Source organism: Hippopotamus amphibius, chromosome 6 (genome assembly GCF_030028045.1).
Source record: "Hippopotamus amphibius kiboko isolate mHipAmp2 chromosome 6, mHipAmp2.hap2, whole genome shotgun sequence".
NCBI lineage: Eukaryota > Metazoa > Chordata > Mammalia > Artiodactyla > Hippopotamidae > Hippopotamus > Hippopotamus amphibius.
The window spans coordinates 133,092,425-133,115,815 of record NC_080191.1 but is presented as its reverse complement, the minus strand read 5'-3'; the positions used below and the strand labels follow the sequence as shown (position 1 = coordinate 133,115,815).

At 35.4% G+C, this 23,391-nt stretch overlaps 1 protein-coding gene across 1 annotated transcript in view; it reads left to right on the top strand.

Moving 5' to 3' along the window:
• The window catches only part of DHX36 (DEAH-box helicase 36), a 45,157-nt gene extending 29,798 nt beyond the window's left edge, over positions 1-15,359 (top strand). The window contains exons 18-25 of the mRNA XM_057738650.1: positions 5,023-5,196; positions 7,340-7,426; positions 8,368-8,451; positions 10,588-10,687; positions 10,781-10,871; positions 13,354-13,474; positions 14,135-14,287; positions 14,680-15,359. Coding sequence (XP_057594633.1) covers positions 5,023-5,196; positions 7,340-7,426; positions 8,368-8,451; positions 10,588-10,687; positions 10,781-10,871; positions 13,354-13,474; positions 14,135-14,287; positions 14,680-14,865 — 996 coding nt within the window. The 3' untranslated portion in view covers positions 14,866-15,359. The remainder of the gene's footprint in view (positions 1-5,022; positions 5,197-7,339; positions 7,427-8,367; positions 8,452-10,587; positions 10,688-10,780; positions 10,872-13,353; positions 13,475-14,134; positions 14,288-14,679) is intronic.
• Positions 15,360-23,391: the final 8,032 nt, after the last annotated feature.

The window sequence follows — 23,391 nt, the reverse complement described above, 5'->3', positions numbered from 1 at the left end:
CATACTGGCCTGTTTCCACACAACTTTTTTCATTGTAGGCCTGATTTAAAATTACATAAAATTTTGAAATATTTCAATTACTGGTCTTCTTCGTTTGTGTTCTTTTTTTTTTTAATGAAATTTTTTTAATTTATATAATTTATTTACTTTTGGCTGTGTTGGGTCTTAGTTGCTGCATGTGGGCTTTCTCTACTTGCGGTGAGTGGGGTTACTCTTCGTTGCAGTGAGCAGGCTTCTCATTGTGGTGGCTTCTCTTGTTGAGGAGCACAGGGTCTAGGCAAGTGGGCTTCAGTACTTGTGGCACATGGGCTGAATAATTGTGGCTCGTGGGCTCTAGAGCACAGGCTTAGTAGTTGTGACACATGGGCTTAGTTGCTCTGTGGTATATGGGATCTTCCCGACCAGGGCTCAAACCCGTGTCCCCTGCATTGGCAGGCAGATTCTTAACCACTGTGCCACCAGGGAAGCCCCCATTTGTATTCTTGAAATGAATTTGGTTGCTTTATTCTACTCTTTCTGATTAGCATAATGTTTTTAGAGCTTTTGTCAATTCCAGGTAACTTAATGACAGTATGGACATCTTATAAAGGCAACTGTTCTTGTTTTGAAGGAATGTTAGCAGGTGGCTTTTCTCCAAGATATCATATCTACCACCTATCATTTTATTTTTACAGCTTTTTTCCTTAGTTTCATTTATGAAGTCAGTGCTTTGAGGAACAAGTTTCAGTGTCTTAGTCAAGTGGCCACTTAGTTGTAGCCATCCCTGCACAAGACCATGTTGAGAAGCTGTAGGTGTAGGACTGGCTGTGAGTTAGTGCCCAAAGTGGAGAGAGGAGAGAAAGAAGTTAGAGCTGTGCCAGTAGACTAGCCACAGGTGACTATTTAAATTTAAATTTTGAATTAAATTACAAATTCAGTATCTTGGTCACACTTGCATGTTTTACATATTTAATAGGCACTGTGGCTAGTGGCTACCACGTGAACAGTACAGAAACACATTTCTGTCAGTGCTGCAAATTCTGTTGATTAGTGCTGGGTTAGAGGATGCTGAAGATGTATTTTACATATTTCAGCTTTATTTGAGCCATCCACGTAGGTAATTTTGAGAATTTGGTCCATGTGAAAACATTGAAATAAGCTCTTAATATGAGTAATGAGTTGTTTAAATGAAAAGCATTGTAACTTATCTGAGCATTTTTGTTGGAATTTGGATTAGATTTAGTGAGGTTACTGGTATTTTAGGGAGCAGTGAGGTTTTACTGCTGTCCTCTCTTCCCTTCCAGACTTTGATAGAAACATAGCAGTAGAGAGCTAGGTGATGGTCAGAAAATCAACTTATTGTTTATGGTAGAGACAGGACAGCTGGAGTCTGAAGCCGGAGTGGGATGACTTCCCCTCTCCCAACTGAATTTAAGAGCCAGTCTTTACTTAGCCATTTGTAGGCAACAAAATTGTGAAAAGGCCTGGGAAATCCTTACCAACAGTAGGATCCAAAGCCTACATTTTGAAAAAAGTTTTTATTGTGCAATACAGCATGCCCATCCATGGTAAAAGAGCAAAACAGAAATGTCTAGTGTAATGATTCATCACAAAGTGAGCACTGTGTTATTTTTATTCATGTCAAGAAGTTAAGAACATTTCTAGTATCCTAAAAACCAGCTTCCTACCCTCTCCCAATCACTGTACTCTCACTCAGTCTCGAAAATAACCTCTATCATGACTTTAATGGTAATTTCTTGCTTGTTTTTCTTGATGATTTTACCATACCAATATAGATCTCTATAAAGAGCTCAGTTTAATGTGGCCTTCTGTGAACTTTACGTGAAATCACACAGGATGAGGGGCAGGGGTTGCAGGGGGAAATGGGGTTCTGAATTCTTTCAGTGAACATTGTGAGATTCATGTGCATTATTGCTTTAAGCTATAGTTCATTCATTTTCATTTCTTTACCATATTGTATGACTACTGAAAGGCATTTTTGTTATTTCCGTTTTGAGGCAATTACATATAGCGCTGATATGAATATTCTTCAATATTTATTGTTTCTTGGTACACATGTGTTCTCATGGGTATACACTTAAGGAGTGAATTCCCTGGATCATAACATATTTATATGATTAACTTTGGTAGGTAATGCCCAACCATTTTCCAAAGTTGTGAAACTACTTACACTCCTACCAGTGCCAGTGGTAGGTAAGCATTCTCATTACTCTGTAGTGCCATCAACCTGTAGTCTTTTACCCTAAGTATGTTGATAGGTGATAGTTTTGTGGTTTTAATTTGCATTACCACAACTACTGTTGAATTTGTAGGCAGCTTTTCATGCTTATTGTCCATTTGCATAGTCTCATTTATAAATTATTTTTTTTAACTTTTTTTTTAATTAATTTATTTTATTGGCTGTGTTGGGTCTTTTTTGCTGTGCGCGGGCTTTCTTTAGTTGCAGTGAATGGGGCTACTCTTCGTTGTGGTGCACGGGCTCCTCATTGCCGTGGCTTCTCTTGTTGCAGAGCACGGGCTCTAGGTGCGTGGGCTTCATGGGCTCTAAAGCGCAGGCTCAATAGTCGTGGCTCACGGGCTCTAAAGCGCAGGCTCAATAGTTGTGGCGCACGGGCTTAGTTGCTCCGTGGCATGTGGGATCTTCCTGGAGCAGGGCTCGAACCCGTGTCCTCTGCATTTGCAGGCAGATTCTTAACCACTGCACCACGTAGGAAGCCCTCATTTATAAATTATTGATGCCTGTTTTTCTCTTATGTTGTAGAAGGTCATTATATACTTTTTGTGTACTCTTGATCTGCATCTTTTGTCAACTATGTATTGCACGTCTGTATATTTACCATTTCACTTTTTAACAGTGGTTTGATAAACAGAAATTCCTAATTTCAGTGTGGTCAAATGTATGTCTTTTTCTTTATTGTTACTGCTTTTTGTCCTTTAGTAAATATTTTTATCTACCCTGGAGTCATGAGGATATATTGTTTTAACTTTGTTTTCTTTTTCACACTTAGATGTATAATGCATCTGCAGTTGATTTTTGTGTGTGTGTAGGTGAGGTAGAAATCAAAGGTTTTAGATATTTAGAGCAGTTGACTGTAACCATTTATAGAAAAGTTCATCCTTTTCCTCTTTGTTCTGCAGCCATTGTCATAGATAAGTGTCTATGGATTTGTCTGTTTGTAGCTCTGCTTTATCATATTGGTGTATATTTCTGTCGAGCTGGTGTCACAACAAACACTGTCTTACCATACAAGAACATGATCTCTCCCATTGATTTAGTTATTTAATCTCTTGGTGTTTCGGTGTTTTCTGTGTATCATACAAGATTTATGTCTTGGTTAATGGTATTTTTGGATTATATTCAAACCTCAAAGGTTTTCATTTTCTTGTGAGTCTGATATACAGAAATTGAATTGATTTTGAATGTTTACCTTATATTCATCAATGCTGTGAAACTCACTTATTCTGATAACTGTATATTTTTGAATACAGTCACATTTATAAATAATTGCAATTTTATTTATTCCTTTCCAACTGTTGTCCAGGAAGGATCCTTAGTACAGTGTTAAGCAAAAGCAGTATGATAGTATGTGATCTTCTGTTCTTATTCTCAAAGGAAAAGCTGTCAATAATTTGTTGAGCATGTTTTTTGAAGATTTCTTGTAGAAACTATCAAATTAAAGAAGTTTCTGTTAGTTTACTAAGATTTTTATCATGCATGGATAATTGATTTTATCAAATACTTTTTCTGCTTCTGATGAGAATGTACGATTATGCTGTTTTTTGTTTGATTTGTAGTGTGTTGAATTACATTGATTTTTCAATTGTTAAACCAACTTTTATTCCAGAAACAAACAACTTTCTGGGATTCGATCTGCCATTACTTTGAGTTTCTCATGCATAAGATTATTTAGTCTTCTGTTCTCCAAAAGTCCCTGTCAAATAGGTACCAAGATTATGCTAGGCTCAGAAAATCAGTTGAGAGTAATAGTATGTATATATTTTTTCCTATTCTCTGAGTTTTTGTAAGATTGAGGTTATTTCCTCCATAAACGTTTAGTAGAAATCTTTGTCTGATTGGACATTTGAGTTATATTTTGTTTTTTAATTTTAATTTTTTAATTTTTTATACAGTTTTTAAAGGTTACACTCTTTACAGTTATTACAAAATATTGGTTATATTCCCCAATATTTAGAATACATCCTTGTAGTCCATTCTATACCCAGTAGTTTGTACCTACTATAACAAACTAGTGGTTGATTACCAGTGAGGGGGGCAATATGAATTATATATATATATATTTTTTTAATTTTTTATTATTTGTGGTGGTGTTCAAACCTTGTTATTTTGAATAGACATTGGACATTGTATTTACAAAGGTCTTTGTAGATAAAAGCTTGGAGCTTGGAGTGATGGTAATTTCTTCCAGGGAGAATTTATGTTGCTTCTTTTGGGAAAAGATCCCTCAATGTTGGGTTCACCTCCTTGGACTCCTGTCCTCCCCCAAATCCTGGACTTGTAATTTTTGTAATTCTTCAGTGTCTTCAAGCAGCTTTTCCATCTGTGCTTAGTGGGGTGATTATATCAAATTACCTAGGTAATCAGAGCAGAAGTCACCCCCATTTTGGGGGGTTCTAGATATGTCTTTTATCTCTTGCCCTCCTGTCTCATGTCTCCTAAAGTACTAGAATCAAAGGGCTATGCATTCTATATTCCAGATTTGTAATAGTGTCTCTTTTTTTTAAAATTTCTCCTGCAACTCTTATACTTGAGTGATTTTCTTTATTTTACTGAAGACTTACTGATGTGTTATTTCATTTCTCTTCCAAAGTTTATAGTAAAGCTAAGTTGTTTTTGTTTAAATAAGATTCTAACCTTTGCTGACCTTAAAACTTATGTTTTGATGAAGAGAACTAAAGCTGAACAATATTAGGGCATTTGGATATGCGTGGCCTATTTTTTTTTCTAAGCAAACTAAAATGTGCTTACAATGTGTGTTTTAAACATAAACTCTTATTTTACAGAATGCTTTGGATAAACAAGAAGAATTGACACCTCTTGGAGTCCACTTAGCACGATTACCAGTTGAGCCACACATTGGAAAAATGATTCTTTTTGGAGCTCTGTTCTGTTGCCTAGACCCAGTGCTCACCATTGCTGCTAGTCTCAGCTTCAAAGATCCCTTTGTGATTCCACTGGTAAGAAAGATACTAGTAAAAGATTAGGTATTTTTATTTTTTATTTATTTATTTATTTATTTTTTTATTTTTTTTTGGGGGGTACACCAGGTTCAACATCTGTTTTTATACACATATCCCCGTATTCCCTCCCTTCCTTGACTCGCCCCACCTCGAGTCCCCCCCACCCTCCCCATCCCAGTCCTCTAAGGCATCTTCCATCCTCGAGTTGGACTCCCTTTGTTATACAACTTCCCACTGACTATTTTACAGTTGGTAGTATATATATGTCTGTGCTACTCTCTTGCTTCGTCTCAGTTTCCCCTTCACCCCCCGCCCCCTCCCATACCTCGAGTTCTCCAGTCCATTCTCTATATCTGCATCCTTGTTCTTGTCACTGAGTTCATCAGTACCATTTTTAGATTCCGTATATGTGAGTTAGCATACAATATTTGTCCTTCTCTTTCTGACTTACTTCACTCTGTATGACAGATTGTAGTTCTATCCACCTCATTACATATAGCTCCATCTCATCCCTTTTTATAGCTGAGTAATATTCCATTGTATATATATGCCACATCTTCTGTATCCATTCATTTGTTGATGGGCATTTAGGTTGCTTCCATGTCCTGGCTATTGTAAATAGTGCTGCAATAAACATTATGGTACACGTTTCTTTTGGGATTATGGTTTTCTTTGGGTATATGCCCAGGAGTGGGATGACTGGATCATATGGTAGTTCTATTTGTAGTTTTTTAAGGAACCTCCAAATTGTTTTCCATAGTGGCTGTACCAACTTACAGTCCCACCAAAGGAGAGTTCCCTTTTCTCCACACCCTCTCCAACATTTGTTTCCAGATTTTGTGATGATGGCCATTCTGATCGGTGTGAGGTGATACCTCATTGTGGCTTTGACTTGCATTTCTCTGATGATTAGTGATGCTGAGCATCTTTTCATGTGTTTGTTGGCCATCTGTATGTCTTCTTTGGAGAAATGTCTATTTAGGTCTTCTGCCCATTTGTGGATTGGGTTATTTGCTTTTTTGGTATGAAGCTGCCTGAGCTGCTTGTATATTTTGGAGGTTAATCCTTTGTCCATTGTTTCATAGGCAATTATTTTCTCCCATTCTGAGGGTTGCCTTTTAGTCTTGTTTATGGTTTCTTTCGCTGTGCAAAAGCTTTTAAGTTTCATGAGGTCCCATTTGTTTATTCTTGATTTGATTTCCATGATTCTAGGAGGTGGGTCAAAAAGGATGTTGCTTTGATGGATGTCATAGAGTGTTCTGCCTATGTTTTCCTCTAGGAGTTTGATAGTGTCTGGCCTTACATGTAGGTCTTTAATCCATCTGGAGTTTATTTTTGTGTATGGTGTTAGGAAGTGTTCGAATTTCATTCTTTTACATGTTGCTGTCCAGTTTTCCCAGCACCACTTATTGAAGAGGCTGTCTTTTTTCCATTGTATATTCGTGCCTCCTTTGTCAAAGATAAGGTGCCCATATGCGTTTGGGCTTACTTCTGAGTTCTCTATTCTATTCCATTGATCTTCCTTTCTATTTTTGTGCCAGTACCATCCTGTCTTGATCACTATGGCCTTGTAGTATAGTTTGAAGTCAGGAAGCCTGATTCCACCAACTCCATTTTTCCTTCTCAAGATTGCTTTGGCTATTCGGGGTCTTTTGCATTTCCATACAAATCGTAAGATTTCTTGTTCTAGTTCTGTGAAAAATGCCATTGGTAATTTGATCGGGATTGCATTGAATCTGTAAATTGCTTTGGGTAGTACAGACATTTTCACGATGTTGATTCTTCCAATCCAGGAACATGGTATGTCTCTCCATCTGTTTGTGTCGTCTTTGATTTCTTTCATCAGTGTCTTAAAGTTTTCTGCATGCAGATCTTTTGCCTTCTTAGGCAGGTTTATTCCTAGGTATTTTATTCTTCTTGTTACAATGGTGAATGGGAGAGTTTCCTTCATTTCTCTTTCTGCTCTTCCGTTGTTAGTGTATAGGAATGCAAGAGATTTCTGTGCATTAATTTTGATTAGGTATTTTTAGATACACAAGATAGTTGTTTGCTTAGATACATTTTTCATTGGCTTTTTATTAGAATGCCATTCTCTGTTATATACCATCAGAGCAATTAAGTTGCCTTCATCTGTTTTAAGGGAAAAGAAAAGGTCGCAGATGCAAGAAGAAAGGAATTGGCAAAGGATACTAAAAGTGATCACCTGACAGTTGTGAATGCATTTGAGGTAAAACTAATATATTTAAATTTGTAAGATCTGTATTATAAGATCTGTATTATAATTGCTAAGAGAGAATGTTTAAAATTAGGTGAACATTTGAAAAAAACCTGTACATCATTTTTCAGTTTTGTGTTAGCTCATTACATTTACCCTTTTGGAAAAAAGTATATTTGTGTTTTGATTAAAGAACAAGTGGACAATTTATTTTAAAATTGTATTTGCTATTAATTATTCATTTGTATCGTTGTCTTATTGACATTCATGATAGAAGGTCTCATTCTGTTCATTAATAAACTATACCTATATTCAGATTTAACATTTTGATAGCACATGATAATCATGTACATTCTTCAGGATAGAGAGACATTTTCTCTTAATAGCCAGGCTTATCCAAGGATAAACATTTATCATTCATCTTTGCAACATTTAAATATAATTTCGTGTATAGAGACAGCATCTTTTTACTGTAGTTCTAGACTCAGTTTTGTACTATTATGGGAAAGTTTATATACATTTTTTTCCTTTGAGCTCATTCAGTATTTTATTTTTTCCCATCTTCCCTCATTCTCTAGCTTAAAGCAAAATAAAACAACATATTTGTGAAGTTGAAAACATACAAGAGCATTGAAATTTGTTCGAGTTCTCATTTTGATTAATACATGTACATAACGATGCTATTTTATGTAAAATGCACAATATGATACTATATAAACTTGCTCTTTTTTGTGTAAAGAAAGGTCTGCAGATTCACTTTCGGTTATCTTTTAACGACTAGAATCATGGGGATTTTGTTTTTTTAGTTTGTTAATATGGAAATTCTTTGAGTTTTTTACAAAGAAAATGAAATAGTAGAAGGTAAAATTATTACCAAAATAAAGACAAACTAGTAAGTAGTCTTTGCTTAGGGGAACAACATCAATACTTGTCTTCATTTCTTTGCCCCATAGGGCTGGGAAGAAGCTAGACGACGTGGTTTCAGATATGAAAAAGACTATTGCTGGGAATATTTTCTGTCTTCCAACACACTGCAGGTAATGGTGAATGTTTTGAAGTGATTCTCATATGTTAGATGAGGAAATACATGTATCTATTTTGTATAGTCAGATCTGTAGCAAAAAGTTAATTGCGTGAGTTTGTCTTATAAATTTGAATCATTATAGAAAATCATAAAAGGAATCTATTAAATCAGCTGCAACAAGACAAGAAAAGATGTATAGCATAATAAACAAAAAACTAATGACTAAGGAAAGAAATGAGTCCAGAGTTTACCAGGAAAACACAGAGAGGCTTGATAATTGTTCCTGTACCCACACTTTAGTTGCCATTTTGATGATTCATCCTGAAAATTTTCACTAATACTCCTAAAATCTGTTTTAAAATCTCAAATAGAGCAAGTATCTTTTCTTTAACTTTTGGGTAGGTATTTTTATCTTCAACTTAAGTCAGTGTAGTGAGAAGACACTGGACAGGAGGCATTTATGAAACAGAAGGAAATTAACAATTAACAGGGCAGATGCACATCAGACTTCAGACTCTACACTGAACTGGAGAAGTGATCTCAAGCTGGTGGGAGTAGGAATATCCTCACTTTCCCCCGTTATAGGTACACTCCAGCTATGTGGCCTAGATTTAACAAATCCAGAAGGAGGTTAAAAGAATCCAGAATCTAGCATATTTAATCAAAAGTGTCCAGACATTAACAGAATGAAAACAAGGGTAATGACAACTCTGAATGGTACTACAGCCAGTGGGAAAAAGGTAATAGGTGTCTCTACATAGAAAATTCAACACAAATTGAATACGTGTTCAGAGATACATTGTAAAAACATTTCTCTTAAGTGGAAAAAATGAAGTGAACTACAGTATGAAAAGATGGTTGAATCCAAGGGTTGAGAATATATCCAGTCAAGATATTAATTCAAGTATAAAGAACAATGACAGGCATTCAAGAAAGCACTTGAAATAGAATGAAATGCTGCCTATTAAGAGGTGAATCAAAAAGGATTTAGGAATGGAGAGTTCATGCTAAGTCAGCTGGTGGTGTATATTGAAATTATTTAAATATGGAAAAGTACAAAACAGTATGGGGAATTATGGATACAGAAGAAAGGTTATTATCCTGAACAATATAAAATAATGGTGATAGAAACCAGGAGGTGACCTAGAGAGTCAGTTATAAGAGAATTTAGGTGGGGAAACTAAAGTCATACAATTCATAAAAGGGATATATACCTAAATATGACAACTTTATGTTTCATAATTTCTTATTTTAAGCTCACAAGGATCCTTTATTAAATATCTCTTATGATTATAAAAATGTAAGATTCATCTAATTCAGTTTCATTTCTATTTAACCTTCTTAAATTGAACTAAAATTAATTCAAACGCTTTTATGAAAACAGCTTCTGTACTGTTATCCCATTGTTAGGATAGCATTTTTGTCTAATTCTTCTGTCAGTATAAATGCATAGTAAGTGTCTATAATATTATTTACTTAGTTAGTGATATTTCTGAGAGTATTGAGATTAGGGTGGTTTTCTTTCCTATACTACCTGAATGCTTTTTATAATGTCATGTTATCATTTTTACCCAAAGAGTGATTTTTCTTAAAAATAAAAACAAAGTAAGAAACAGGCCTTAAGCTTTTGTGCCAGGATGTAACAGTAGTTAATTCTCAGTAGTACATTTATGGATGTTGGTTACTGTCTTTATGCTTTTCTGTATTTTTTTCAAAATATGGGGTGGAGAGCAATTTTGAAAATTAAATTATGAGTCTTTTTGCAAAATGAAGTAATCCTTAAATATCAGTTGTTATTCCCTACAGCAGGCAAGCTTTTTCTGTGAAAGTTCAGACAATAAATATTTTTGCCTTACCATCCATCCGGTTTCTGTTGCAGCTGCTCACCTCTGCCATTATAATGCAAAAGCAACCAAAGATAATGTGTAGACAAGTGGGTGTGGCTTTGTTCCAATAAAACTTTATTGACAAAAACAGGTTTTTATAAATTGTGTACTTTATCAACCCCTGCTCCAAAACATCACATTTTTGCAAAAGTGTTTCATAAAGCAAGGAGAGCTCATAGCTAAATTTATAAGTACATGCTTTGTAACCCCTATAAATTCGTGTGAAAGGTATTCCAGTTCTGTCTGTTACCATTGCTCCCTAGATGCTGCATAACATGAAAGGGCAGTTTGCTGAGCATCTTCTTGGAGCTGGATTTGTAAGCAGTAGAAATCCTAAAGATCCAAAATCTAATATAAATTCAGGTAAAGCAGAAAATACAGTGTAACTAACTTGCTGCTGTTGTCAGTTGTATCAGTATTTTACTTTTTTTTTCTCTACCTTCCCACTCCCAATAGATAATGAGAAGATAATTAAAGCTGTCATCTGTGCTGGTTTATATCCCAAAGTTGCTAAAATCCGACTAAATTTGGGTAAAAAAAGAAAAATGTAAGCATTGAAGATTATTATGAATTATTTGTAGTTCTCTCAAACTTTTGAAATCCTCTACAGCAACAGGGCTTATATTGTTCATTTGTTTTTACTCATAATAGGGCCATATTCTTGTTCTTTACTTTTGGTTGTTTAAGAGAAGGCAAACTGTTTACTAGGCATCACCTTCCCTCCAGCACATCCCTGGAGTGTGCTCCTTCATCACCTATTATTCACAAAGAACGTTAGTGAAATATAATACCAGTGTAAATATGAGAACAGTAAGCCAGCTATTAAAAACCAGTGCCTAAGTGGACCTTGCTTAGAGTAGATTTTGTTTCAGGATTTTTTTTCCCTCTCTTATAAAACAGGTGATTTTCTCCTTGAACTCTTTGAATAAAATTGTGGTGATTTTACTGTTTTGAGAAATATAACTTTAAATATATGTACAAATAGAGTAATTCGAGATAACAATAAGGTATATTTTTGCCCAGTAAATGAACTCACTCTAGTGAGGAAAAAGAGAAACTGAAAGTCAGAAATGGCTAGTGGTATGTGAATTTGTGCCACCGTTTTGGAAGACAGTTTAGATTAGAATTATGTATTAGCAGTCATTAAAATAGTCTCTCGGCCAGTGGATTCATAAGTGAATATTTTAATGTAATTTAATATGTTCTAAGGAAGTAATTCCAAATATTTTTTGGAAAGTATATTGTAAACAACATAGATGTCTAGGAGCAGTGGGGAAATTACGGTTTTATAAGACCATATTATATAGTGTTTCTGTTAGGTGTATAAAACATCATTGTATATTGACATAAAATATTTGAACTGATGTTAAGTGAAAAAGTTGGATGTTCTATAAACAAGAAAAAATATAGGCCTCAAGGATAGCCTAAAGTGCAGACATTGTTCCAGTGCCTTGGTTCTCAACCTGGACAATTTTACCTCTCTGGGGACATTTGACAATGTCTGCAGACGTGGTGTAACTGGAGAAGTATGTACTACTGGCATCGTACATAGAGGTCAGAGATGCTATTAAGCATTCCATAGTGCACAGGACAGTCCCCCACAACAAAGAATTCACTATGTCAAGAATGCTGATGTTGAGAAACCCTATTCTCAGGGAGAAGACTATGGGTGACATGAAATTTAATCATTGTTGGATTATCCACATTTTAAATGATCTGAGTACTTCTTGACATCAGTACTCTGTCAGATTCTTCTTCATATCTATCCCTAAATTTACAAGTAGCTTGACAGAGAGACTCCTTGAAATACAAACATTTTGTATATCCCTCTGCCATCCTGAAAAAAATATAGTTCTCTTTGGGTTGGTGCTTTGTTTTGGTCTAGTGCCAGGGTCAGCACATTTTGGCCTACTGGCTAAGAGTGTGTAAATTTTTGTTGGAATATAGCTGTGCCTGTTCATTAACATGTTGTCTGAGCCTGCTTTCCAGCTACACTAGCAGAGTTGAGTAGTTGTGACAGAAGGCCCACAAAGCCTGAAGTATTTTCTCTCTGGTCCTGTATGGAAAAAATTTGCCAAACCCTGCTGCTCTGGTGATGTAGGGTTGCAGGATAGCATTGGTTAAATTGACTGTGTGGTGAGGAAAAACAGTTGCTGATTTTGTTCTGAATAATGGCTCATGGCTATGATTCATGATTTTGGTAGATGTATTATGGGTTCCTAGAACCATGAAAAAGATACTTTTAAAAACAAAGAGGAAGGATTAGTTATCAGCTTTATGCTGTAATTACCACTGACTATGTAAAAGTGTACTATCAGACATCTCTCTGTTGAATAATATTAAAGACTCCTACAAATTGAGGTAAAAGTTTTATGACTATCAAAGGAAAGACCCTTAAGAATGGAGAGACTGAACTAGAGCTGTGTACATTTATTCCAAGTATTCCTGTTTTTTGGGGGGGGGGGGGGGTTTTCAGTGAATGTGATTTCATTTAAAACATATTTTAGAATAGGTTTTAAAAACCAGTTTTAGCTAACTCCCTTTTAAACAAAATTCTTCATTTTTAATTTTATATTTGGGTGCATAACCTGAATTTTCTTCACTGATCATGTCACAGAGTTATTTTGTAAATTGACAGCTGTTGATCAGTATGATTTACAGTAAAATGTACAGACTGTTCTCTTGGTCTGATTCACTTAGAATTATTTCAAGTATTTATTTCATTCTTTGTGCTTTAGTGCTATAGTATATAAACATCATTAGGGAATATTTTGTCACCTTTCTAATATGTTGAGTTATATTATACCTATAAGAAAAGGATTTGTTGTATGATTTAGAGTATTCATATGTAGCTGATTATCTTTCCATGTCGTATTAAAATAAAAATTCTTTCCTCAAATATAAGTTTGAAAATTTATATTGCAAAAATAAACTGAACTCACTTGTGGAGTTTGTTTTGATTCTGGGATTGGTTTGGAATCCTCCAGAGTTGTTTTTGTTGTTTTTACTACATTTTAACTTTTTTAAAGGGTGAAAGTTTACACAAAAACTGATGGACTAGTTGCTATTCATCCTAAATCTGTTAATGTGGAGCAAACAGAGTTTCACTACAACTGGCTTATCTATCACCTGAAGATGAGAACAAGTAGTGTAAGTGAATATATGAAATAACCATGGATCTGAATAACAGCCTTGTATTTTTAAAATTGTATAGCTTTCATAATTATAAATGAAATTTGCTTTCTTCAAAAAAATTTTTTTCTGCCATGACACAACTTCTTCAAGCAGATAACCTATACTTTTAATGTGCAGGTCTGTCGTGATGGATCTATTTTAATTAATTGGGACAGTTATTTGATTTGTGTAATTTTCCTTCAGAGTCTGCTTTCAAGACATACTGGCATTTTATGGTATACAAGAGTTTACACTGTACAAAGAATTTTGTTGGCCTGTCAATACACAAGTATTGTCAGTATATTAAGTGGGAATTCTGTTAATATATAAATAAAAAGAACTTCAGCTACATTAGTGTTTTGGTTTCATCACTAAAAGTATTTTGTTTACAGAACAGTGCTATTGATTGAATTGAAACAAAAATGTAAAACTATTTTAGTTCTCTTGAGTAATGAAGAATGGCTTGTTTAAAATGGTATTTCTTGAAAATTAGTCTCTGTAATATACACTAACAGGATAATACCTGTTTTAGAAGGAAAGCACTAATAGGTTGATATTAGTGATATTATTGAATTAATGTGGCAATAATCCTTTCAGATGCCTTAATGTAGTAATTTACCTTAATTCTTCTTATAGATATACTTGTATGACTGCACAGAAGTTTCCCCATACTGTCTCCTGTTCTTTGGAGGTGATATTTCCATTCAGAAGGATAATGATCAAGAAACTATTGCTGTAGATGAATGGATTATCTTTCAGTCCCCAGCAAGAATTGCCCATCTTGTTAAGGTGACTGACTTTACATGGGTTGTCTTTGATTCTGCACACAAGTTAGTATGTAGTCTTGTGGTTTTATTCTTCCAAGTGTTATACATGTTACGTTAAATACTTGCTTTTTTCAATGGAGGAAATTGTGTTGAGAAATTGATTCATAGTTTTTCTGAATTGTTTTTTGAGATAATTACAGGCCAACCATTCTAAATGGCTCAGTGTGATGGAAGTTTGAATGTTTTTACTTAAGTTGGCTACTCGACCACACTTCATTAGTTGCTTATTAAATATTTCAGTCTTTTTGTGTAATAGCTTATGAAATTCCTTGTACCAGCTAGTCACTTTTAATTACTGTATTGTTTGATAGTACATCTGCCTTTGTTGAACATGTATAATTTTTCCAACTTCAGGAATTAAGAAAGGAACTAGATATACTGCTGCAAGAGAAGATCGAAAGTCCCCACCCTGTAGACTGGAAGGACACTAAATCCAGAGACTGTGCAGTACTTTCAGCTATTATAGACTTGCTCAAAACACAGGAAAAAGCAACTCCCAGGAACTTGCCGCCACGATTCCAGGATGGATATTACAGCTGACAGCTTTTCTGTGGTGCCCTGAAAAGCCAATTTGATAGCCATTTTCCATCATGGTTTAATTTTTGGCTAGATGCCAAACCCAGGACATGAATAATTTTCCTGTGTAAGGTAGAAACCTTCAGTAGGCAGTAAAGACTTAATGTGCATGAGTTAACAATGTTATCTGTAGCTATTATAAATATACCATAAAAAACAGTATGTTCTCTAATCATATACTCTGTAGTGGTCATGTCCACATTTTCAGAATATTCCTCTTACATATTTTGAATGTTGTACCACTTGAGAAATTCCTTTGTCCTGTTAGGAGATACGGATCTCTCTGTCCATAATGACTGAGTATAGAATCAGTAAAAATAGAATGGTTAGCCAAAAAGCCGTGTCAAGTAAGAATTTGAACACATCCACATTTTTTCTAATGAAACTTCTATCAGAAGTAAATTAATTTGTTGTAATAAAGCCCAGTATTTAATAAAGTGTACAGTGTGTAAATCTCAGCTAGCTTTTTGGCTTGGTTTCTGCACCTCCATCTGTCCCTTGATTTATTTGATGGTTTTTTATCTTTTTAGAATATATTTGTACCACTTCTACATCACCGTACGCAGTGTAATGTAGCAATTGAAAGTATGGGTCGAGAGTCTGTCTGAGTTGAAACTTTAGCTCTGTCACTTAGCATGTCATAGGCAAATTACTTGGCTTCTCTGTTTCCTTATCTGTAAAATATAGCTAACAATTGTGAGGATTAAATATGTTACCATATGTAAAGTGCCTAAGACTAGTGTCTGGCATGTATTGTGTACTCACTAAATTGTAGTTATTATTTGAAATGTTTTTTTAATAACAGTCCATTAAGTTACACTTTTCCTCCCCATGCTCTGAGTGCTGTTTTACCTTCTCAGCCAGCGTGACGCACTGTATCTTTTCAGCCCTGTCAGATTTTGATAAATACTGTTGGTTGCTATCCAGCCGCCATTTTGTCTCTCCCTTCCTGCTTGCTTGTTCATGTGTCCCCGCCTCTGTGCAGCATTGTTGCCAGGGATGTTGGATCTTCCTCCACAAGGGTGAACTGGATTGTTCCAAGCCGGTTATGCATGGTCTTGTTCTCCTTATAAGTAACTGATGAGGCATGAGTCTGTGAACCTGTCCTGGCTGACGGCAGCTGAGAAGAGATCTGCAAGGGGGCATCTGAGAAAGGTTCTCCTCACTAATAGACTGAGAGGAGGAAATTATGTACTCCTCCTTTGGACAGTGTCTGAATCTGGCACTTGGAACTGCTGCAGCCATCGTAGGATCACAAGGTGGGCTCAGCGGGCGGGTGGACATCACCAGAGTCCTTGATGATGCTAGTGAGCTGCTGAATTATCCAAACTCTGCAGCTGCCCTGCACGTGGACTTACTCTGACATAATAAACCCTTCATTGTTTTAGCCACTTTCAGAGGGGTCTTTGTATAACGTGGCAGAAAGCGTATTAACTGAAACACATACTATCCATCATTGAATGTTGTTTGCTGAGGCTTCTATTTTTATCATCTATTTTGTGATCTAATAGCTTGACCCTCACGTCTGAGAAAAGATGTAAAAGTTGTAGTCCTGGAAATACTATGAAAAGAAACATAGGAAGAACAAGCTGCTGCACACTAAAAACTACAGATTTTATTGTGCCTTTCAGAGAAGCCAAAGGAAAGGAGTATCGTATGATGACTGGGATTGATTGATAATGCTTTGACGATCTTAACAGCACTGGTTTAGGTACTGCTCCCATTTCTGGGAATGTATGTCAGCCTATCATTGTCTTCTAGGGTTGTGAATGTACTTGTGTGTTCTAAGTCCATTCTCTTGGCTAGTATCTCAGAAGTGATCTCTCACTAATTCTCATACTGGGTCATTTTGTGGCATATTAGCTTTGCCCCTAAACTGAAGGTGATCATTAGGTCCTATTTGTTCTCTAAGAATGTTTATGTTTTTATGTTTGTGTGTTTTGTCCTGCTTACTTTTACTGTCCAGTTTAAATTCAGTCAGTTGGCCAAAACGGTCTTGGCAGAAAGCATTTTAAAAATCTGTAAAAACAGATTACTAGTTAATTGGCTCTGTGTTTGTAGACCAATATTTAATCTCCATAAATGGAGAAAATATTCCTAAAGAATTGTTTAATAGATCAGCTATTCAGAGAGATCAAAGGAGTTATTATCACCTCCGGATTATGTCTTCTCTGCAGCCAATCAAGATGGAAATTCTACCTAAAGGTGCTATTTAGGTTTTTCTTTTGTTTGCAGAATAGGGTGTTAGTGAAAAATGTATTCCAGGTCTCAGAACTATACCTGCCTGTTAATTTGGTAGTTTTAAAGAATAAGTTACTAAATTAAGAAGAAAAGTCTATCTGCCTCACCATTCTGAGTGATACCAAGGATAACTCTTAAAAAAAAAAAAAAAAAAAAAAAACCCTGAAAGAGAAACTTGGGGAAAAAAAGAAACCACTGAAAAATCTTTAAAAAGTATCTTTGAAAAGTGAGTCCAAGTGACACCTTCCTAATTCATTAACGTGGGCAAAAGCTCCAGATACATTTACACCAATATTGCAAGTGATTTTCTCTTCATTTTTAAAACAAAGTACCCTGCAAGTTAGAAATCATAGAAGAGCTGTAGGAGAAATTTATTTTAGTACTGCATTACCCAGAGTAAATGGTAATTTTCCTTCCCCTCTTTTAGCTCTGAGTTTGTGTATATTTATTTTTAAGTAATTGTGATCCTGTAGTATAATCATATATTTATAATACACTAATTGTTTTTATGTGGCATTTTTATTCTGATTTTAAAAATACATATTCATTGTAGAATGTCTGGAAACTCAACATATAAAAAAAGTTACCACTGTTACATACTCTTTTTTAATAAACTTTAAGATATTTCATATATAATAAAGTTAGCCAAGTATAACTCTATGAATTTTGTCAAATGTATAAAGTCATGTAATTGCTCTCAGCACAGTCTTGATGTAGAACATTCCTGTCACCTAAAATGTCCCTTGTTTCCCTTACTGCAGTCAATCCCGTGCTCCCACTTCCACCCATTGGCAACCATCTGGTCAGTAGTATTGCCTTTTCTAGAATTTCAAATAAATGGAACCATATATGGTCTTTTGTGCCCAGCTTCTTTCACTTAACATAATGCGTTTGAGTTATTTATGTTGCTCTGTGTACCAGAAGTTAGTTCCTTGTTTATTGTTTAGTAGTATTGCATTGTATGGTTATACCACAGCTTGTTTATTCACTCACCAGTTGATGGATCTTTGAGTTTTCAGGTTTTTTGCTATTATAAATAAAGCTGCTATGAATATGTATATACAGGTCTATGTGTAAACAGATGTTTTCATTTCTCTTGGATAAATACCTATGATTAGGATTGTTGTGTCATATGGTAAATGTGTTTAACTATAAGAAATTGCCAAACTGACTTCCAAACTGGGTATACTATTTTACACACCCACCCTCCATATATTATGGTTCCAAGTGCTTTAAATCCTTGCCTGTACTTGGGTATTTTCAGTTATTTGTTGTTTTGTTTAATTTTTGCCTTTATTGGGTGTGGAGTCTCATAGCACGTTGTGGTTTTGTTTTGTGTTTCTATAATAATCAGTGACAAGCATATTCCATGTGCTTACTTGCCATCTTCCTTGGTTGTCTGAAATACTTAATGTGTGTTTAGAGCTGCACAAAATTTTAAGTTCATTGATGTTTAAAATGGCAAAATGTGCCACTCTTCAGTTGGTTAGTACAGTGGGAAGAGTTAAGCCACTGTTATCAAGTGCCAGAAAAGAATAGCACACACTTTAGGGGGTCCATGATGTCAGGAGGTTGCACATCCACCATGAGGTGAAGAACAGGGCGTAAGACAAAACATTTCTGGTGTGGGTAGAGACGTGAGAGCAAAAGAAGCCAGCTGACGTGGAAGCACTGCAAAGCCAACCGTTAAGACTGCTTAGAGTTTTGGTAGTTTGTGGTTTTCAAGGAATTGGCCCATTTTATCTGTTAAGTTGCTTGAATATCCTCTTATCCTTTTATATCTGTGGAATCTGTAACAACATGATCTTTCATTCTTGACACTGACAGTTTCTCTTTTTTTGGTCAGTCTTGTATCAACTGTATTCATCTTTTCAAAGAACTAGCTATTTGTTTCATTGATTTTCTCTGTATTTGAGTGGTTAGTGCCATTAATTCCCTTCTAAGCACTGCTTTAGCTGCAAACTGTTTTGATCATGTCATTCAATCAATATATTTTTTATTTATTTCTTTATATGTTTACCTCTGATCCACAAATTAAGAACAAGTGTGCTGTTTAATTTCCAAGTGTTTGAAGATTTTCCTGTGGTGTTTCTGTTGTTAATTTCTAGTTTGATTCTTTTATGCTGGTTGGAAAAAATACTTTGTATGATTTCTTTTTTTCAGTTTATGACCCAGAACATGATCCCTCTTGGTGAATATTACATATCTACATGAAAAAGTATAATCTGTTGTTGGGTGGAGTGTTCTCTAAATAAATGTCAGGTCCCATTCCTTAACGGTATTCTGTTCTATACCTTTAACCATGTATTGTGGATTTGTTTATTTTTTCCCTTCAGTTCTATTAGTTTTTGCTTCATGTATTTTGAAGCTGTTATTTGGTACATACACATTTTAGAGTTGTTATGTCTTCTTCACAGACTGACCCTTTTGTTGTTACCTAGAGTTCTTTGTTCCTGGCAATTTGTTTTTGCTCTGAAGTCCATTTTATCTGCTCTCGTATAGCCCCTCCAGCTTTCTTTTGATCGGCATTTGCTTGGTATTCTTTTTCCATTCCTTTTCTCTACACTTACCTATATAATTACATTTTAAATGTGTTTCCAAACGTTGACAGCATATAGTTAGGTCACTTTTTAAATCTATTCTGTCAATATCTGTCTTTTAATTAATCACATTTTATGTATGTCATTTTATTGTCTTTTAGTCCCTTTGTTTTTCATTCCTATTTCCCCCTTCCTGCCTTCCTGTGATGTGAGTTAGTTACCTGAAAATTTTTTTAATATTCCATTTTGCCTTGTCTGTTGTTTATCAGTATAATTTTATCAAGTTTGGGGGATTTCTGCCTGCTCTGTGAATTACAGTATACATGTATAGCTTCTCACAGCAAGTATCAACATTTTACCACTTCAAGTAAAACACATACATAAGACACTTATCACCATTTAGTTTTCCCAAATAATTCCTTTACATACATTGAGAACCAACCATATCAAACAATGTAATACTGCTTTCAGCCAACTAACATTTTAGAACCTCAAGGATAGTCTATTATATTTACCCAAATGTTTACCTATTCCTTCTTTTTTTTGAGTTTCCTTCTGCCACTTCCTTTGTTAGAGGAGCTTATTACTAGACTATTGTTTAGAGCAATTTTAGGTTTACAGGAAAATTGAGCAGGAGGTACAGAATTCCCATATACCCCTTTACCCCTTCCTAGTTTCCCCTATTATTAATGCCCCTATTATTAATGTCTTGGTACATTTGTTACAAGGGATGAGCCAATATTAATATATTACTAACTAAAATCTATAGTTTACATCAGGGTTCATTTTTTGTGTTGTGTATTTTGGCAAATGTATAATGACATGTATGCACCATAACTTAACCACGCAAAATGCTTTCACTGCCCTGAAAAAAGGTCCTCTGTGCTCCACCTATTCCTCCTTTTCTCACCTTGAACTCTTGGCAACCACTGATCTTTTTACTGTCTCCATAGTTTTGCCTTTTCCAAAATGTTTTATGGTTGGAATCATACAGTATATAGGCTTTTCACATTGACAGCTTTTACTTAGTAATATGCATTTAAGACCCCTTCATGTCTTTTCATAGCCTGATAGCTCATTTTGCTTAATGCTGGTTAACATTCAGTTGTCTGGATGTCTCACAGTTTATGCATTCATCTATTGAAGATTATCTGGGTTGCTTCCAACTTTGGCCATGATGAATAAAGCTCATATAAAAATTTGTGTGTAGACTTTTGTGTGGACATAGTTTTCAGCTCATTTGGGTAAATATCAAGGAGTGTGATTGCTGCATTGTATGGTGTTTAGTTCTCTAAGAAACTGCCAAACTGTCTTCCCAGTGGCTTTTGCATTCCCACCAGCAATCACTGCAAATTCTTCTTGCGCTGTGTCCTCACCAGTATTTGGTGTTGTCAGGGTTTTGGATTTTATAGCTTCTGATAGTGTGTAGTGGTATCTCACTTAAATCTTGCAGTTTCCTAATGATGTTTGATCTTGAGCATCTTTTCATATGCTTATTTTCCATCTGCATATCTTTGGTAAGTTTTCTAGATTTTTGCCCATTTTTTAATTGGGTTGTTTGTTTTCTAATTACTGAGTTTTAAGAGTTCTTTGTATATTTAGGATGCCGATCCTTTATCAGATATATTTTGCAAGATTTCCTCCAACTCTGTGGATTGTCTTTTCACTCTCTGGTCTTTTAATGATGTTCAACTTATCAAGTTTTTTCTTTCCTTGATCATGTCTTTGGTATTATATTTTAAAAGTCATCTCCAAACCCAAGATCACCTAGGTTTTCTCCTATATTCTAGCAGTTTTATAGTTTTGCATCTTAAATTTCAGAGTTTCCACATAAATGGTTCTTAGTTTTTGTTATTGATTTCCAACTTAATTACATTGTAATCAGAGACCTCACTCTGTATAACTTTCAGTGTTTTAAAATTTGTTGAAACTTGTTTTATGTCCCAGGAAATAGTCAAATGTAAATATTCTACGTGTGCTTGAAAAGAATGTATATGCTGAAATTGCTGCAGTGTGTCTTATGTAAGCCTATTATGTTATTCTTGTTCAAATCTTCTACATCTTCACTAATTTTCATGTTTCCACACTTTTATTTTTCGTATCAAATGAGAGAGGTGCATTAAAGTCTCATTCTGTGACCTTTGATTTAATTTTTGTATTTCTGCCATTTTCTGTCTTATGTTGAGACCATATTATTGGAAGAATATATATTTAGAACAGTTATTTCCTCCTGGTTAAATGAAACTTTCATCATTATGTACACTCCATCTCTAGTCATACCTTTTATCTTACAGACCTTTATCTAATACTGACATAACTACAGGTAGTGAATGTTGTGATGTTCTGCCCAGATCTTCTGTCAGGCCTGGTGGACTTATTCCCTTAGCTGCTGGAAGTGCTACCAGATGACAGCCTTCACTCATCAGCCCTCTGCAGAGATGGTCCTTAGCTGAAGGGGGTCGCCTCACCGCCACTATCCTTTCTGGACACAGCCTGCATCCTGTGACACAGAGCAGGGTTATAAAGACCGGTCCCCTTGCCGAAGCTCCCTCTTTCTCCATCTCCTCTGAGACTCCAGTTAAATCCTTGCACTCTCCATCTCCTCTCTATGCTTCCTTGTGGGTTTCTTCTAGCCTCTCTTCCAGTTCACCATTATCTTCAAACTATCAATCTGATGTTAAACCCAGTTCCATAATTTCTAGTTGCTTTTTCTCTGTCATTTCTTGTGGTTGTCAGTTCTGTATTGCTTTTTGAAGTTTGGCTTTATCTCCATAAATGTAGTGATTATATTTTACTGACTCTAATGATTATACTATCTAGAGTACCTGTGAGTGTACCCGTTTTTTTTGTTTTGTTTTTATTTTTTCTGTATCCAGATGCCATGTCTTGGGTTTTTGTTGTTGTTCTGTGGGGTTTTTTTTCTTTTTTTTTTTTTTTTTTGCTGAAACTTTCATTTGAGAATTTGCTTTTTTTGGAAATAATTGAGAACTAAGATGATGGTAGCTTTCTCCAGAGCAAGGTTTTGTTTCTTCTTGTCAGGACCTTGGTATGCTAGAAGACTGAAGAGTGAAGCTTGAGGTCCTTGAGGTTCATCTCCTCACTCAAGAGTAAGCCCTTTGGGGACCGAATCCACAACAAGGGAGATTATAGGAGGCACTAAACTCTGACCTGTGTTATTTAGTACTGCAAGTCTACTGAACAACTGCCTCTCTACTGCTTTCCAAAGTTCAAGGGAAATGCAGTGGTGATTTGGGATGGAGGATGGACCGAAGAGGAGGCTGCATCCTGCTACTTCCAGAGATGATATTCCCCATCTCTCCCCTCTTTATCACTTCTTGGAGTGAAAATCCAACAGAGATGCCTTTGATTTATGTATCCTATCACATAGCTGTATTTTAGCTGCAAAGAATGCTGGAAACCTAGCATTTTAAGGTATTCTAAAAGGTGTTGTAGACTGAATTCTAAGATGATCCCTATGATCTCTGCTTCCTTGGTGTTGCAGCTACGATTAGGTTACACTGCCTGGCGAAGGAATTTTGCAGATCTAAATAAGGTCCCAAATCAGTTGATTTTGAGTTCATAAAGGAAATTATTCTGTGGGTCTAACATACATGAGTTCTTTAAAAGCAGAGTTTTCTCCAGCTGGTAGCATAAGATGGAATGAGATTCAAAGTGAGAAGGACTGAACACACCACTGCTACCTCGAAGA